General features: G+C 43.8%; 1 protein-coding gene across 2 annotated transcripts in view; it reads right to left on the bottom strand.

The window, feature by feature from the left end:
- The window catches only part of galnt7 (UDP-N-acetyl-alpha-D-galactosamine: polypeptide N-acetylgalactosaminyltransferase 7), a 134205-nt gene that overhangs the window by 43808 nt on the left and 71353 nt on the right, over nucleotides 1–19044 (bottom strand). For both annotated transcript variants that reach the window (XM_059974279.1, XM_059974278.1), the window contains exon 3: nucleotides 7884–8050. In XM_059974279.1, the coding sequence (XP_059830262.1) occupies nucleotides 7884–8050 (167 nt within the window). The remainder of the gene's footprint in view (nucleotides 1–7883; nucleotides 8051–19044) is intronic.

Below are 19044 nucleotides of genomic sequence, written 5' to 3'. Positions count from 1 at the left end.
GTCACTAGTCCAGTGTCTCCAATTTATAGTTTAGTAACATAATCATATCTGCAATCAGAGCAATAAGACACAAGGTGGAGAGGTCAGAGTGGGACAGCACCCGGGAACTGAAGTGAGAGGCAATTGGAAGCTCAGGGTCACCTTTGTAAACTGATTGAGGAGGGGGGTTGTATTCTGCAAAGCTGTGACCCAATCTGTAACTGCTTCTCCACTGATGGGCTAGCTGATCAATTCCTATAAATCAAATGGCCCAATGCCATTGTAAAGTACAGGGATTAAGAAGCCGGTAATCAAAGTGTTTTGAGTTGATAGGCTTAATATAGAGATGTTGTGATCTTTGTGAGTGATGTTTATGTGCAAAAATGGAACATAGGGAAACTAGGCTGGTAGAGATTGTGGATAAAATATCTTGACCACAGTGGGGCTACTTTACATTCTTATCCCTTAATGTCTTGCTAATGGGCTTCACTCCCTTTTTTCGCCTGCCATGTCTGCTGTGCTCCATGTTATGTCATTAGATGTGTGCCTCACACTGGGCGAACTTTAGATGTATAAAATGAATTAGACCTGTATGTTCCTGTGCCAATTTCCAGATTGTCATTAGTCAGCTCTGAAGTACATGCCAGTGTGTTATCATGTGCAGAAATAAGTATTTCTGGACAAATTGCACACAAAAGCATGAGTAAATGGGTCTATTTTTTAGATGATTATGCATTAAGGTTACTTGGTTTAATACTTATTTTATGCCAGACTACATTTAGCAACTAATGCAGAGGAAACATTTTTTTGAATCACTTTAGAAGGGTGAGCTGACATAATCAGAAATCCATCTGGTTACACTAAAATTAAGCTAAGTTTCATCAAGCTGATTAATTGACAACCAAGAGTACCTGGGCCCTAGGGAGATAGAGTGGATGTAGAAATGATGTTTCCAATGGTGGGGGAGTCTAAGACCAGAGGTCACAGCCTCAGAATAGAGGGGTGTTCATTTACAAACGGAGATGAGCAGGAACTTCTTTAGCCAGCGAGTGGTGAAACTGTGGAATTTGTTGCCACAGGCAGGTGTGGAGGCCAGGTAACTGGGTATATTCAAGGCAGAGGTTGACAGATCCTTGATTGGTCAGGGCACGAAGGGATACGGGGAGAAGGCAGGAGATTGGGGCTGAGAGGGAAACTGGATCAGCCATGATGAAATGGCAGAGCAGACTTGATGGGCCAAATGACTTAATTCCGCTGCTATACCTTATTTTCTTTTGGAAATGGTGCTGCTGGTTATAGCAACATTGAACAACTTGCAAAGCTCTGGAGGAAGTCAGCAGGTAATGCTAAGGAACAGTCAACTTTCGGGTGAAGATCTTTCATCAGAACTCCTAAGAACTTAACTAAAAGAGGTAATGAATTTTAAAAAATGATAGCCGACATGTGCTGGATTGTGGCTACCCTGAGAACAGCTTCAACTTAATGTTGTCATTTTTCTTTTTGTTTCCACTTGTTTCCAGTATGTGGACATCAGTGGTACCATCAGTATGTGTTGTTCATTCCTAATTGCCCATGACCGCCCATGTAAGGGTGACAGATTTCCTTCCCCAAAGGACTTTGGTGAATCAGACGGCTCTAACAAACAATCCGGTAGCTTTGTGGCTACTGTTTTCAAGGCTGTTTTTTAAACTGATTATCTGAAATTAGCAGTGGTGGGGTAGAAGTGGAGGTGGAAGTGCCTACCTAGTGTGGAAATGCCTACTTTACTAAAATGAGGGAGTAGAAGTGCTGGGAATTCCTCAGAGTCAAGAGTAAAATTTGCATTTTGTTCACATATTGCCTTAAATTCCATATTAAAGTGAAGTCCCAAAGCAAAGAGCTTGTAAAACACACACACACACACACACACACACAAAATGTGGAACTCAGCAGGTCAGATAGCATCTAGGGAATGGAATAAAGAGTCAATGTTTCTGGTTGAGACTAGTCCCGATGACAGGTCCAGGCCTGATTTGTCAACTCTTTATTCCTTTCCATAGATGCTGCCTGACCTGCTGGGTTCCTCCAGCATTTTGTGTGTGTAGCTCTGGGTTTCTAGCATCTGCAGAATCTCTTGCAAAATGATGCCCCCTTGTGGATTCCTGAAAATATTATATTGTAGCGATGTGCTACACACAGCGCTGAAATAACTACACGCAGTCGGTAAGTCGTTTCGAGACTAGTTTATTCAAACTTCGCGGAGCTGGTATTTTAATCCCGAGTGCCCGCCATCTCCGGGGGGAAATGACATCAGAGGTGCATTACCAAAGTCTCTCCCTGCACGCTGGCTATTTGTGAGCCGGTTCGCCTGCACAGAAAGTGGGTCGCCACATAACCCCCCCCCCCAAGAACCGGCAATACACCCTCCCAATGTCCTCAGTCTGGGTCGGACTCCGCTTGGGAGGTCTGCCTCTGCGCTGCGGTGCCTGAACCGCGACCGGCTGCGCCAAGTCCACATGGGCTGGTTTGAGTCGGTCCACCGTGAAAATCTCCTCTTTCCCCCCAATGTCCAGAACGTACATGGACCCGTTGTTGTTGATCACCCTGAACGGCCCCTCGTACGGTCGCTGTAGCGGCGCCTGGTGTCCGCCCCTTCATACAAACACAAACTTACAGTTTTGCAGGTCTTTGGGTACATGGGTCAGGGTCAGTCCGGGGTAGTTGGCTGTGAAGTTGGCACGGGGGCCAGGTTGCCGAGTCTTTCGCGTAGTCTGACCAGGACTGCTGCGGGTTCTTCCTCTTGCTCCCTTGGGGCTGGTATGAACTCTCCTGGGACGGCCAGGGGTGCGCCGTACACCAACTCAGTCGAAGAGGCGTGCAGATCCTCTGTGGGCGTTGTACGAATTCCAAGCAGGACCCAGGGTAGCTCGTCCACCCAGTTAGGAACTCTCAGGCGGGCCATAAGAGCCGATTTCAAGTGACAGTGGAAGCGTTCCACCAGTCCGTACGACTGTGGGTGGTAGGCAGTTGTGTGGTGCACTGCGTTCCCAACAGGCTGGCCACAGGCTGGAGCTGAACTGGGTGCCTCTGTCGGAGGTAATGTGGGCTGGTACCCCGAAGCGTGCTACCCAGGTTGCGATCAGTGCTCGGGCACAGGAATCAGCAGATGTGTCGGTGAGCGGGACTGCCTCTGGCCACCTTGTGAACCGGTCTACCACCGTTAGGGGGTACCGCGCTCCTCGGAACACTGGTAGGGGGCCCACGATATCCACGTGAATGTGGTCGAACCTCCGGTGGGTGGGTTCAAACTGCTGTGGCGGGGCATTAGTGTGCTGCTGTACCTTGGCTGTTTGGCACTGCGGGCACGTTCTGGCCCATTCACTGACCTGCTTGCGAAGTCCGTGCCACGCAAACTTGCTGGAAACCAGCTGGACGGTTGTCCTGATAGATGGGTGCGCCAAACCGTGTACGGAGTCGAAAACCCGCCGCCTCCAGGCTGCCGGGATGATGGGGCGAGGTTGGCTGGTAGCCACGTCGCACATGAGGGTCCTATCACCTGGGCCTACGAGAAAGTCCTGCAACTGCAAACCCGAGACTGCAGTCCTGTAGCTGGGCATCTTGTTGTCTGCCTGCTGCGCCTCCGCCAGTGCTGCATAGTCCACCTCCAGGGACAGGGCCTGGACAGCTGGTCTGGAGAGTGCGTCTGCCACGACGTTGTCCTTTCCCGAGACGTGCTGGATGTCTGTCGCGTACTCCGAGATGTAGGTCAAATATCGCTGCTGGCGAGCCGACCAGGGATCGGACACCTTCGTGAAGGCGAAGGTCAACGGTTTGTGGTCCGTGAACGCGGCGAACGGCCTGCCTTCTAAGAAGTACCTGAAATGCCGGATTGCCAGGTATTGCACCAACAGTTCCCGGTCGAAAGCACTGTATTTGAGCTCGGGTGGTCGCAGATGTTTGTTGAAAAACACCAGGGGTTGATAGCGACCCTTGATGAATTGTTCCAGCACTCCACCGACTGCCGTGTTAGATGCATCCATTGTGAGGGCGGTAGGGATGTCCATTCTGGGGTGCAATAGCATTGCAGCGTTTGCCAAGGCTTCTTTCCTGTTAATGATAGCGGCGGCAGACTCCTCGTCCCAGGTAATGTCCTTGCCCTTACCCGACATCAGGGCGAACGGGGGCGCATGATTCGGGCAGCTGAAGGGAGGAAGCGATGGTAGAAATTTACCATACCCATGAATTCCTGAAGGCCTTTGATTGTGTTGGGTCGGGGGAAATGGCGGACTGCGTCTACCTTAGCGGGCAGAGGGGTTGCCCCGTCTCTAGAAATCCAGTGGCCCAGGAAGTCGATGGTGTCGAGCCTGAACTGGCATTTGGCCGGGTTGATTGTCAGGCCATATTCACTCATTTGGGCGTAGAGTTGACGGAGGTGGGACAGATACTCCTGACGACTGCTACTGGCTATGAGGATGTCGTCCAAATAGATGAATGCGAAGTCCAGGTCACGTCCCACTGCGTCCATTAACCGCTGAAACGTCTGTGCGGCATTCTTTAGGCCGAACGGCATGCAGAGGAATTCGAAAAGGCCAAAAGGGATGATGAGTGCAGTTTTGGGGACGTCATCCGGATGCATCGGGATTTGATGGTAACCCCGGACGAGGTACTCCTTGGAGAAGATCCGTGCACCGTGCAGATTTGCTGCAAAATCCTGAATGTGCGGCACAGGGTAGTGGTCCGGTGTCATAGCCTCGTTCAGCCTGCGGTAGTCACCGCATGGTCTCCAGCCCCGTCGCTTTGGGCACCATGTGCAGGAGGGAGGCCCATGGGCTGTTGGACCGCTGTATGATCCCCAATTCCTCCATCCGCTTGAATTCCTCCTTTGCCAGGCAGAGCTTTTCCGGGGGGAGCCTTCGTGCGCGGGCGTGGAGGGGTGGTCCCTAGGTCGGAATGTGGTGCTGTACCCCGTGTCTGGGCATGGCCGCCGTGAACTGCGGTGTCAGAATCGATGGGAAGCCCGCCAGGAGTCTGGTGAATTCGTTGTCCGACAGCGTGATGGAATCCAGGTGTGGGGCCGGTAACTGGGCTTCACCCAGGGAGAATGTCTGGAAAGTCTCAGCATGTACCAGTCTTTTCCCTTGCAAGTCGACCAGCAGGCTGTGAGCTCGCAAAAAGTCTGCCCCCAGTAGTGGTTGGGCCACGGCGGCCAGTGTGAAGTCCCACGTGAACCGGTTTGCGCCGAACTGCAGCTGCACTGTGCGGGTGCCGTAGGTCCGTATCGTGTTGCCGTTTGCAGCCCTTAGGGTGGGTCCTGGCTTCCTGTTGCGGGTGTTGTACCCCGTTGGGGGCAAGACGCTGATCTCCGCTCCGGTGTCGACCAAGAAGCGGTGACCTGACGGTTTGTCCCAGACGTACAAGAGGCTGTCTTGGTGGCCTGCCGCCATAGTCATTAGCGGCAGCTGGCCCTGGCCCTGGCAGGGCGGGCGACAATGGCGGGCTTTTGTGCCCCACTGCTGGTGGTAGAAACAGCACTGTTCACTGGCCTCCTCACTCCTGTCTCTGTGTTGTGTGCGCCCCTCCCGCCGGGCCTGGTCTGGTCCACTGTTGGGCGCGTGGTTTGATAATCTGACCGACGGACGCCACACTCTCCCTCTTGGCTTTCCACAGCACGTCTGCCCGGGCCGCCACCTTCCGGGGGTCGCTGAAATCTGCGTCAGCCAGCAGCAGACGTATGTCCTCGGGCAGTTGTTCTAGGAACGCTTGCTCGAAAATGAGGCAGGGCTTGTGTCCGTCAGCCAGGGACAGCATCTCGTTCATCAATGCTGACAGCATTCTGTCTCCCAAACCGTCCAGGTGAAGCAGGCGGGCACCCCGCTCACGCTGCGAGAGGCCAGAGGTTCCAATGAGCAGCGCCTTGAATGCTTCATATTTGCCTTCTTCCAGGGGCGACTGTATGAAATCCGCAACCTGGGCGGCCATCTCCTGGTCAAGGGTCCTCACTACATGGTAGTAACGCGTGGAATCAGAGGATATCGGCCAAATCTGGAACTGGGCTTCTGCTTGGCTAAACCACACGCGTGGTCACAGCGTCCAGAAAGTCGGCAGTTGTAGCGAAACTGCGTGAACAGATGAAGAGTCGGTCATCTTTGGTTCAAATCCCGTTTGGACCGTCGGGGTCTCGAATGTCGCGATGTGCTACACACAGCGCTGGAATAACTACACGCAGTCGGTAAGTCGTTTCAAGACTAGTTTATTCAAACCGCGGAGCTGGTATTTTAATCCCTAGCACCCACCCTCTCCGGGCGGAAATGACGTCAGAGGTGCATTACCAAAGTCTCCCCCCGCGTGCTGGCTATTTGTGAGCCTGCGCAGAAAGTGGGTCGCCACAACACTTTTTTTAAACTGTAGAACAAATTCCAGGGTTGGCAATAGATGTCAGATGGTAAATGCACAGGAAAGAATGAACAAAAGTAAGGAATCACATTACATTACAGATCATTATATTCTCATATGGGATCAAAGGAGGCTATTCAGCTCAGAGGTAACGTCACCTCTCAAAGGATTTTCATATATCCCCTTTGATTAGTTTAAATTAACTTTATTAATCACAAGTACATCTAAATAATGAAACATATGGTTAAATGCGTTGTTTGTGTCAATGACCAACACAGTCTGAGGATGTACCTGTGTTTCCGGTGTCAACATAGCATGACAACAACTCACTAATCCTAATCCTATGTCTTTGGAATGTGGGAGGAAACAGGAGAACCTGGAGAAAACCTATGCGGTCGTGGGGATAACGTATAAACTCTTTACGAAAAGTGGCGGGTATTGAATCAGGTTTGCTGGTGCTGTGATGTGTTATGCTAACCACTAAGCTATTGTGCCACCTAAAATAAGTTTGTCATCATCATGTGCCGTGTTGACATAATATGGGCGATCGTGGTCTTATCCATGACCATAATTGTTCTAGGCAAATGTTTCTAAAGAAAAGGTTTGCCAATGCCTTCTGGGCAGTATCTTTACAAGATGGGTGACTCCAGCCAGTATCAATACTCTTCAGAGATTGCCTGCCTGGCATCAGTGGTCACATAACCAGGACTTGTGATATGCACCGCCTGCTCATATGACCAAACACCGCTTGCTCCCATGGCTTCACGTGACTCTTATCAGGGGCGCTAAGCAGGTGCTACAGTCAGCCTAGGGGTGGCCTACAGGCTACTGGAGGGAAGGAGAGCTTTATACCTTCTTTAGTAGAGGCTTATCTCCACCCCAGCACCCACCAAAATTAGTTGCTCACTTAATTTCCTGTACTATATTCTCTTCTCACAGACTGATCAATTTCTCCTCCAACTCACCTGCCATCTACTTACACCAGGAGAAATTTAAAGTAACTAATTACCCTCATAACCAACAAATCTCTGGGTGTTGTGGAAACAAGGAGAAGTTATACCTACCATGCTGGCCATGATTTCTCATGTAATTAATATCACTAAAATAGATCAGGTTACTGGGGTTTGTGGGAGCTTACTGCTAAAATATACATTGTCACAGTTTCAAAACTGCAATATTATATTTAGAAATTAAATTCACAGACTGATAAACGTCTACAGAGATCTGGAGGTCAACAAACTTGACATGAATATCAACTTATTTCCCATATTAGCCCTTCAATTTTAGAACATGGCAATAAATATTGGTCATGGAAACATATATTAAATGCTGGAGGAACCCAACAGGTCAGGCAGCATCTATGAAAATTAATAGATAGCTGACGTTCAGGCTGAGATCCTTCTTCAGGACTGAGAAGGAAGGGGGAAGAAGCCAGAAAGGGCATGGAGCCATTTATAAGCATCTTAAAGGACAGTAAAGCAGAGGGGTAATGTTACAGGGCAAGATTTTGGTCCTTAAAAGGAAGCTCTTACCTTTGTTACTGTAATCGTCAATTAGAACAATTTCTGCTAGGTACTTCTTGGGTGTCCTCTTGATTACACTGTGGACAGTTCTCATAAGTGTTGACCATCCTTCATTATGGAAGACAATGATAACACTGGATGTCAGCAGACGTTCATCGTAATTCCAATACTTGCATCTAGTGAGAAGAAGACTTAACTTAGAAAGTTCTTCTATTCAGCTGAGATCGCAAGACAAAAAAAACTGAAGCAAATTGCTTATCAGCTATTATCAATTATGTGAGCTATATTCAGCATCCATATTCCTCATAGCAAGGGTCACACATGCAGCTTTTAAGTTATAGAAGTACTATCATGGTGATGTGCATGTTAGTGATTATCTGTACGTTAGTGTTTCTGAGCACTGAGGACTGAGAACAAATATTACAGGCTTCATGCAACTCAAGTGAGATCTACTATTTTAAGAAATTTTCAATAAACCCTGAAAGCACCTGTGATTCAATTTCTACACCATGATGTGCTGTAAGAATCAATTTGGATAAACTGCTGTTCACCACTTGTATGAACTTATTTGGACTTGAGAATGCAATTTGAAAATTTGCAGATGACACCAACATTAGAATCTGGTTTATCATCACTGACTTAATTGACGTTAAATTTGCTGTTTTGTGGCAACAATAGAATACAAAGACAAAAAAATCACCACAAGTTACAAAATAAATATATAAAGAAATAATGAGGTAGTGCTCATGGACCTCTCAGAAATCTGATAGAGGGGAAGTCACTGAGTGTGGGTCTACAAGATCCAGCAACTCCTCCCTGATGGTAGTAACAAAGAGCATGCTCTGGATGGTAGAATACGTCCATGACGCTGGAAGAATTCAGCAGGTTCTTTGATCCACAGCATCTGCAGTTGTATTTTTGTGTTATGCTCTGGATAGTGATGGTCCTTAGTAATGGATGCCACCTTCTTAGTCACTGCCTCTTGAAAATGCCCTTTAAGGTGAGATGGGTTGTGCCAATGATGGAGCTGGCTGAGTCTAAAACCCTCTGCAGCTTCTTGTGCTTCCATGCATCGGATCCTTCATACCAGGTTGTGATACAACCAGTTAAAATGGTCTCCACTGTAAATCTATGGAAATGTGCAAGTGTTTTTGGAGATGCACAAAATTTTCTTCACACAGAAGTAGAGGTAGAGCCAGAGAGAGTAGAGTCTATGTAGACTATCATTGAAGAGTGGTGTTTTTACCAATGACTACTGTCTCCCAACAAGGAAATTGAGAATCCATTTGCAGAGGGTATCACACAGGCTCAGGGCCTGATAACTTTTGATTAATACTGAGGTGGTGATCATGTTGAATGCCCAACTGTAATCAGTAATATCTGACAATGCCATTACCGGGTAAGCAGGAAAAGCACACGAAGTTTTAACTAAAGTTTAATCTCCTGAAGCCATTTAATTAATTTTTTAAGATCTTTTTTTTGTAGAACACTAATCATATGCACAGGATGTCTGGAGACTTGTTGTGACATCAGTGTGTATCAAAAGCACTAGTTTTGTATGGCCTGGGTGGTGGGGATCCTTGATGAAGATTGCTGCTTTCTTGCAACATCGTTTCTTGTAATTGTGCTCAATAGCAGGAAGGTCTTTGTCTGTGATGAACTATTACTTCTAGTCATATGTCTAGTAATATGTCTATTACTTCTAGTATGTTTTTAGGTTCAAGGGCATCGATGCTTCCAAATCAGGCTGTGATGCAACCAGTCAGTATGCTTTCCACCATGTATCTATAGAAGTAAAGGATCGGTACTCCATAGAACTTACAAGATATGTTTTCCAATGCAAGGTTGAATATAATGCAAATATTGTGCTGGGATGTAATAGAATATTCTTGCATTCCTGAAGTCTTTTGGTCCTGTGCAGCCTGTCAGAATGCTCACCACAGTACCACTATAGAAGTCTTTGAGTGTATCTGTTGACATACCAAGTCTCTTCAAATTCTAATAAAGTATAGCTGCTGTCTTGCTTTCTTTATAACTGCATTAATATGTTGGGACCAGGTTAGATCCTCAGATCTTGACACTCAGGAACTTGAAACTGCTTATTCTCTCCACTTCTGATCCCTCTGTGAAGATTGGTATGTGTTCCATCATCTCACCCTTCTGGAAGTCCACAATCAGTAGCCTTCCCAACACCTTGGTTTTATATTCCTTTTGATGCATGGATCAATTTCTAATGAAACCCTTTGAACAACATGAAAACTAAAATATTCTATGTATTTTACTTTTGTGTGACAAAGGTTTTACATTGACTGGACATACAGTAGGTTCAGTGCAGGCTAGATTTAGAACACAAGTTATTAATCCCAAAACACTTAGATTTTCTGAGAAAGTGAAACATAGAATGGAGGGCGCTAGATCTTTCGCACATTTTGAATTAACTAGTAACATCGCATAGTACAAAGAGCTACATTATGTCTTACCTGCATCAACATCTGGTCTACCCCATACAAATACATAAATCTTTATCATTTACTGTTCAATAACAGCCTTGATCTCACATCTGAAATTATTCAACAAGTCATTTTTCCATGCTTCAGAATACACAGTGTAGTCAGTTTAATTCCGAGGTGTCTTGCTCTGCATTTAAAATATTCAGAACTGTAGAACTGCATATCTATAATGACGCAAAAATATTCCAGCAGACATTTGCTTTGGTTACCTGCAAGAATACTTGAGTAAGTTATATTACTAAATTTTCTCATGAACGGTTTTTACAAATTTGATTTTTTTAAAAATCTCTGGTGCTCCTTAGAAAAGACTTCAGTTTCGGATTCATTTATTTATCACATGACGTTGAATCATACAGCGAAATGTGTCACTTGTGTTAACAACCAACACAACCTAAGGATGTGCTTGGAGGCAGCCCGCAGATGTTGCCACACATTCCAGCGCCAACAGAGCACGCCCGGAATTTGAGCAGACAAGTGAATGAATCATTTGTTATAAAAACGTGTAGATTTTTATCAGTCCACCTTCAAATGTACTTGACTTGCTAAGGTGTAATACAGTCCTTAGCAAGAGGTGACTTGGGAACAGGGGAAGTAGAGTCTGTGTGGATTGAGCTGAGGAACAGTAAGGGTAAAAAGACCCTAATGGGTGTTGTGTACAGGCCCCCAAACAGTAGCATGGATATTGGGAACAAGTTGATTAGGGAGCTAACATTGGCATGTGCTAAAGGTAATGCAGTCGTTATGGGAGATTTCAACATGCAGGTGAACTGGGAGAATCAGGTAGGTGCTGGACCCCAGGATAGGGAGTTTGTGGAGTGTCTAAGGGATGTATTTTTGGAACAGCTTGTGCTTGAGCCAACCAGGAACGAGGCTATTTTGGACTTGGTGATGTGTAATGAACAGGAATTTATAAGTAATCTTGAAGTAAAGGAGCCATTAGGAAGAAGTGATCATAACATGATAAGTTTTTCTCTACAATTTGAGAGGGATAAGGGCAGATCAGAGGTGTCAGTGTTGCAATTAAATAAAGGAGACTACGGAGCCATGAGGGAAGAGCTGGCCAAAGTTAAATGGGCGGATGCCCTGGCAGGAAAGACGGTGGATCAGCAGTGACAGATATTCTTGGGCATAATACAAAAGATGCAAAAGCAGTTCATTCCAATGAGAAGGAAGGATTCAAAGAGGGGGAAGGGGCCACAGTGGTTGACAAAGGAAGTCAGAGATTGCATAGCATTAAAGAAAAAGAAGTATGACAGGGCTAAGATGAGTGGGAATTCAGATGATTGGGAAAGTTTTAAGGAACAGCATATCTTAACTAAAAAAGCAATACGGAGAGAAAAAGTCAGGTATGAGCTCAGTCTAGCCAGGAATATAAAAGGGGATAGCAAAAGCTTTTTTAGCTATGTGAAGAGAAAGAAGATAGTTAAGAACAATGTTGGCCCCTTGAAGAATGAATTGGGAGAAATTGTTATGGGAAACAGGGAAATGGCAACAGAATTTAATGCGTACTTTAGATCTGTCTTCACCAGGGAGGACACAAGCAATCTCCCAGATGTATGGATGGGCCAGGGTCATAATATATCAGAGGAATTGAAACAGATTGACATTAGGAAAGAAACTGTGATGAGTAGACTGGTAGGACTGAAGGCTAATAAATCCCCGGGTCCAGATGGTCTGCATCCGAGGGTTCTAAATTGCGGATGTATTGGTAATCATTTTCCAATGTTCCTTAGATTCAGGATCAGTTCCTGAAGATTGGAGAGTGGCTAATGTTATCCCACTTTTCAAGAAGGGGGAAGTTGTGGGGAAGATGCTTGAGTCCATTATTAAGGACGAAATAGTGGCACATCTTGATGGCAGTAATAGCATTAGGCCGAGCCAGCATGGATTTACCAAGGGCAAATCATGCTTGACTAATCTGTTGGGGTTTTTTGAGGGTGTAACAAAGATGTTAGACAAGGGTAAGCCAGTGGATGTAGTGTACCTAGATTTTCAGAAGGCATTCGATAAGGTGCCGCATAGGAGATTGGTGAGTAAAATCAGAGCTCATGGCATTGGGGGCAGGGTTTCAACATGGATAGAAAACTGGTTGGCAGATAGAAAGCAAAGGGTAGCAGTGAATGGGTGTTTCTCGGACTGGCTGGAGGTGACTAGTGGGGTACCACAGGGCTCTGTATTGGGACCACAGGGCTCTGTATTGGGACCACAGCCCTTTACGATTTATGTCAACGATTTAGATGAGGGCATTGAAAACTATATCAGCAAGTTTGCTGACTATACTAAACTGGATGGCAGTGTGACATGCGAAGAGGACGTTAGGAGAATACAGGGAGACTTGGATAGGCTGGGTGAGTGGGCAGATACTTGGCAGATGTCATTCAATGTGAATAAATGTGAAGTTATCCACTTTGGAAGCAGGAACAAGAGGGCAGATTATTGTCTAAACGGTGTAGAGTTAGGTAAGGGAGAAATGCAAAGAGACCTAGGAGTCCTAGTTCATCAGTCAATGAAGGTGAATGAGCAAGTGCAACAGGCAGTGAAGAGGGCAAATGGAATGTTGGCCTTTATTACAAGGGGAATTGAGTACAAGAGCAAGGATGTCCTTTTGCATTTGTACAGGGCCCTGGTGAGACCACACCTGGAATATTGTGTACAGTTTTGGTCTCCAGGTTTGAGGAAGGACATTCTGGCAATTGAGGAAGTGCAGCGTAGATTCACTAGGTTGATTCCTGGGATGGCAGGGCTGTCTTATGCAGAGAGATTGGAGAGATTGGGCTTGTACACACTGGAATTGAGGAGATTGAGAGGGGATCTGATTGAAACGTTTAAGATAATTAAAGGATTTGATAGGATTGAGGCAGGAAATATGTTCCAGATGTTGGGAGAGTCCAGTACCAGAGGGCATGGATTGAGAATAAGAGGTCAGTTATTTAAAACAGAGTTGAGGAAGAACTTCTTCTCCCAGAGAGTTGTGGAGGTGTAGAATGCACTGCCTCGGAAGACGGTGGAGGCCAATTCTCTGGATGCTTTCAAGAAGGAGCTAGATAGATATCTGATGGATAGGGGAATCAAGGGATATGGGGACAAGGCAGGGACTGGGTATTGATAGTGAATGATCAGCCATGATCTCAGAATGGCGGTGCAGACTCGAGGGGCCGAATGGTCTACTTCTGCATCTATTGTCTATTATCACCTTCATTGCTCGTGGACTTCAGGTTTCAACCTCACTACTCCTTGTCAGGTTTTGATTCTCTAGGCCCACAGCATGTAATTAGTAGACTTGTTTTTCCCTCTTTCCCTTGCCAACTCCATTACATCTCCATCTTCTCCATCTTCACTTCTCCTCATTTCCTGCTGGTAAATACCGTACTAAATCCCAACTTTTATTTATTGAGGAGAAACCTCAGGGGAATCATTTGGGAGGCAAACACAACCCAGACAGAACAGAGGGATGTAAAAGCCATTAGAAGTATAATTATTTATGGCTTAATTTTCTTGGTTGTGCTCCTTAAAAACAAGGACATTCTTCTCGTTTCTAACGTTTGACAGCTGCCTATGTACATGTTTTTAAGTACTACTTCCTGCCAAACCCGAGCAAATAAATAAAAGTTATGGTGTATCAACATAAAACCTTTTGATATGCACTGTACAATGAATACACATGGTGTGAGGTTATAAAAATGCTTTGCAGTAAAGCAACATCCTTTTGAAAAGGAAATGGCAGTTCTCGAATGGATGCTGCCTCAGTTCTTATTTAAACCAAATCCTGGAACAAAATTCAAATCTTGTACTGAAACATATGACAAAATAAATAAAATTTTAGGTTGATAGGTCAAATTTACAACCTAACATTTCTAAATTCTACACACTATCAAGAAAGGTTTTTGGCAGGGATTTGGGGACATAAAAGAAAGGCTGGAATTCCCACATTTGCTTTATTTTGGTTTTTCAAATGAAGATACACTGCTTCTGGTTTCACTATTACTCTTGATTTGTGATAGCTAGGACTGTTTTTTCTTTCCATTAGGTAATTTCCAACAATTTCCTTAGTTTTACCTTACTTAGTATCAGAGGCTAGATCATGGCAAAGAGCAAAAATGTAAAACATTTAAATAATCATTAACAGTCTTGTGAGACCAGCTTCTTAAAGACATGTGGTGGATTCCCTGTTGGACATGATCCCAGTCCAGTTAAAGAATCAAAGACACATTCAGCTGTTGGGACTGAACTGTGTAAAACCTTATCCCATTACCGGAAAGGCACATTATATTTACTGAGGGACTGCAATATAATGGATAATTATTCAAGCTACCATTTCCTTTAATAAGACTGCCTGATAAAATGAATTATCTTTAAGCAAGCAAAAATTTGTGGCACATAAAATATCTTCAGCTTAGTTAATGCTTCTCAATCGTATTAATAAAATTAATAGGCAAATAATGTCATTATATTTGAAACATCTACTCAGTTTGCAAACCTTTCCATTAGTTTGTCTCTGTACTCAAAATGGATCAATTATGTATAATTTTCTTCTCTTTTGGATATCGTATCCAATTCATAGATGAATCTCTGGTTTTTCGATGTTGCTTTATTGGATTGCATAACATTTCATTGAATGTCAAGTAAAAGGCTGACTATGCAAAAATTGGGATATAATAAAAACCAGAAATTGCACGGTACAATAGGCAAGAGGCCTTTTTGGCCTTAAACCAGTATGTAGAAAGGGCATGAACACATAACTTTTTTAAAAAATACATCTTTGCCATCATGCTCAATCAGCATTATAAATGTCAATCATAAGTGGATGCATCTGTTGCGTAAAACCCTGGGTCAGCTTATATGAAAATACTATTTAGCACAATACCAATCACATATTGCCCACACTCTGAAATTAATTAATTTTGTTCTCTTTTCATGTTCTGCACAAATGACAACGTTTGAGTACCATACAAAGAACAGTTTTTTTCAGCACATAGTTGAGCATTAACTACACATAATAAAATTTGCATGAGGCCTCATTTAACACAGGTAGTAATGTTTTTTTTTAAAGTGGCGCAATTAGCTCTTGAACCCAGCAAAAGTAAAGTGAAATAAGGAGCTCTTTACAATCGTTTCCCCTTTAGAAATATTTCACAATTGCCTTCATATTACAGAGTACCATAAAATGTGTGCTAAAATGGCATAGCTCAGATGGGATAATAACATTTTGGCATGTTTCACTTAAAATGATAAGAAATTGGGAGTTATATGCCATATCTAAGTTTACTGATGACTGTCATTGGTTGAATCAAAATGTAGTGATGAATTAGCATATAGGAGGCGAGTTTGAAAATCTGGCTGTGTGTTCCCACAACAACAATGTCTCATTCAATGTCAGCATAATTAAGCAGATGACTATCGATTTCAGGAGGAAATTGGAGGTCCAAGAGCCAGTCCTCATCAGGAGATGAAAAGCTGAGAGGGCCAGCAACTTATAATTGCAGAGGATCTGGTTTAGGTTCAGCACGCAAATGTCATTACTAAGAAAGCATGGCAGTGCATTAATTTCTTAGAAGTTTGCGAAGACTTTGCATGTCCAACTTCTATAAATGTGTGGTCGAGAGCATACTGACCAGTTAAACCACAGCCTGGTATGGAAATACCAATGTCCCAGAATAGAAGATCCTGCAAAAAGTAGTAGATTCAGCCCAGTCCATCATGGGTAAAGCTCTCCCCAGCATTGAGCACATTTATAAGGAACATTATTGCAGGAAAGCAGCATCCATCATTAAGGACCCCTGCCATCGAGACCATGATCTCTTCTCGGTGCTGCCATCAGGAAGGAGGTACAGGAGCCGCAGGACCCACACCACCAGGTTCAGGAACAAATACTACCCCTCAATCATCAGGCTCTTGAACCAAAGTGCATAACTCCACTCAACTTCACTCACTCCAACATTCAGCTGTTATTACAACACATGAAAACACTTTCAAGGACCTTTTTATCCCACGTTCTCGATATTTATTGCTTATTTATTTATAATTATTATTTTGTTTTCTTTCTTTCTGTATTTGTGGTTTGTTATCTTTTGCATATTGTTTGTCCATTTTGTTGTGTACGGTTTTGCATTGATTCTATTGGTTTCTTAGTATTTACTTTGAATGCCCGCAAAGTAATGAAGCTCAGGGTTGTACGTGGTGACATATGTACTTTGATAATAAATTTACTTTGAACTTTACACTCCTTTTCTAAAGCTGAGTTGGGATTTAGCTACAAGCTGAGTAGATTTTCTCTTTGGCTGTGTTAAAGCAGAAGAAATCTCACATTAGCACAGATAGTTGTGGGAGGGATGAAAAGAAAATAAAGGGATTGGATTGACAGTGCTGTAGGAGGAGTATAGGATTGGTGGATTGGAATTCAGCTGAGGGGTCTATTTAATGGAGGGAGATCAGGCTGAATGGAGGAATGATACAGAACTACTTACAACATTTAACTTTCAATCAACTATATGGTGCTTCATTCTGGCACTGTACTGTAAAAATCAGATTGTTATGGGAATGTTCTAAGCTACATGTTTCAAATTCCCCATGCAATGCTCCAAAAGGGGCACTAAACAGGGAGAGACAATTCTCTGTGCCCCTGATGTGGAAACTGTGTTAGGACAGCTGTGGTGACTGAAGGTGTGTACACTGAACTAAGTTGTGCAACTTGGTCCATAGGAATGTTGTTTCGTTTGGTGGTACAGGGTGTGCGTGCACGACTAAATGACAATAAACTGACCCTGAACATCAATTAGCAATGACAAAAAAGGTATGGCAATGGCTATTATTGTGCCTCACCCATGGAAAAAGAAAATCATTTTTTACTTAACAAACACAAAACAACATTATTTTTGTTCTGGAAGATTTGCTTAATTTCATTACAATATAGTACAACAAACAACAATTTTCCAATTATGTTATAATTTTCAGAAGAGGTAGAAATTGCTTCATTAATAAGTTACTGAATATCTTAAAATGTACTCAAGAAGGATAACTGATTACACTAAACAAAAGAATGTCTTCAGATGCTGCAGTCCTGATGAAGGATCTGAGGCTGAAGCGTTGACTGTTTATTCATTTCCATAGATGCTGTTTGGCCTGCTGAGCTCCTCCAGCATTTTGCATGTGTTCCTTTACATTGATAGTCATTCTTTGATTTATAAAGGATGCACTCAGTGGCTAATTTATAAAATGTACCTAATAAGGTGGCTACTGACCGTATGCTCGTAGCCCTCTGCTGCAGTAGACCATCTACTTCACGGTTTGATGTGCTGTGCATTCAGAGATGTTTTTCAGCATGCCACTCTTGGGTTACTTGAGTTACTGGCACCCGCCTGTCAGCTTGATCCAGTCTGGCCATTCTAATCTGACCTCTCTTTAATCCATTTGCCCATTAAACTGCTACTCACGGGATTTTTTTTTTCACCATTCTTTGCAACTCTGGAAACTCTCGTACTTGAAAATTTCAGATCAGCAGTTTCCAAGGTACTCAAACCATCCTTCTGGCATTAACATTTATTCCATAGGTCAAAGGCACATAGATCACATTTTCCCCATTCTGATGTTTAATCTGAACAACAACTGGAACTCTTGGCCATGCTTCCTGTAGAAGCAGTAGAGGCCAGTTCAGTTGTGTCATTTAAGGTAGAATTGGATAGGTATATGGACAGGAAAGGAGTGGAGGGTTATGGGCTGAGTGCGGGTAGGTGGGACTAGGTAAGATTAAGAGTTCGGCACGGACTAGGAGGGGCGAAATGGCCTGGTTCCGTGCTGTGATTGTTATATGGTTATATGCATCGAGTTGCAGCCACACAACTGGCTGATTATATATTTGCATTAATGAGATGTAAATATTATGTATAAAGTGGTCAATGAGTGTATGTGTTTCCAGGAAAATGGTTTAAATTCAATTTTGTAAATTGAAAAAGGAGGATGCAATGTATTATGGTTATTTTAGTGTAGAGAATTTTTGTCCCTCTTGGTGGATGACAGTTAAAGCTGTTGTTGTAGGTTGAGAAAGGTCACACACAACAATCAGTGATGCACTCCTTATAAAATGAGAATCATACTCTACAGATTACATCCATTGTACTACTTAATGAACAGTATCGGCATCACAACCACAGATCTTCTCTGCCAATGGCAGCTGTTGAGGAGGATTCTTGCAATAATTTTGCCAGCATTAGAAAGCTGGGAGGAGTCTGCTGCAATTGAGCTATACAAAAAGGAGGAAATTTCAAAACAAAGATTACACCATTATCGAGTCACAAATTTAGAATATATTATGTATGCACACACACTCAAGAGGTTGAAATCTAATCTATCACTGATTCTTTCACTGAAGCATACAGGTCAGAACTCATTAAATATACAAAAGACAAAGATTCATTAACTTGGTCTGCCTAGACCTACCCACATAACAATTGGCATCCTTAACAAGACCCTGTTAACATGAACCATTTCCTGTAAGACAGCTTCATAAAGGATATAAATAGACCCTGTGGCCCACCATATTCATCAAGCATCCATTTTTCCTCATCCCATTTACCAGCATCAGGTCCACATCTTTCTATGCCTTGACAATTCACCTAGAGTCTAGACTGATGAAGTACCTGCTTCCAGTAGTTACTTAAACATCT

This window comes from Hypanus sabinus, chromosome 7 (assembly GCF_030144855.1).
Source record: "Hypanus sabinus isolate sHypSab1 chromosome 7, sHypSab1.hap1, whole genome shotgun sequence".
NCBI classification, from domain to species: Eukaryota; Metazoa; Chordata; class Chondrichthyes; order Myliobatiformes; family Dasyatidae; genus Hypanus; species Hypanus sabinus.
This window is presented reverse-complemented; position numbering and strand designations above follow the sequence as displayed.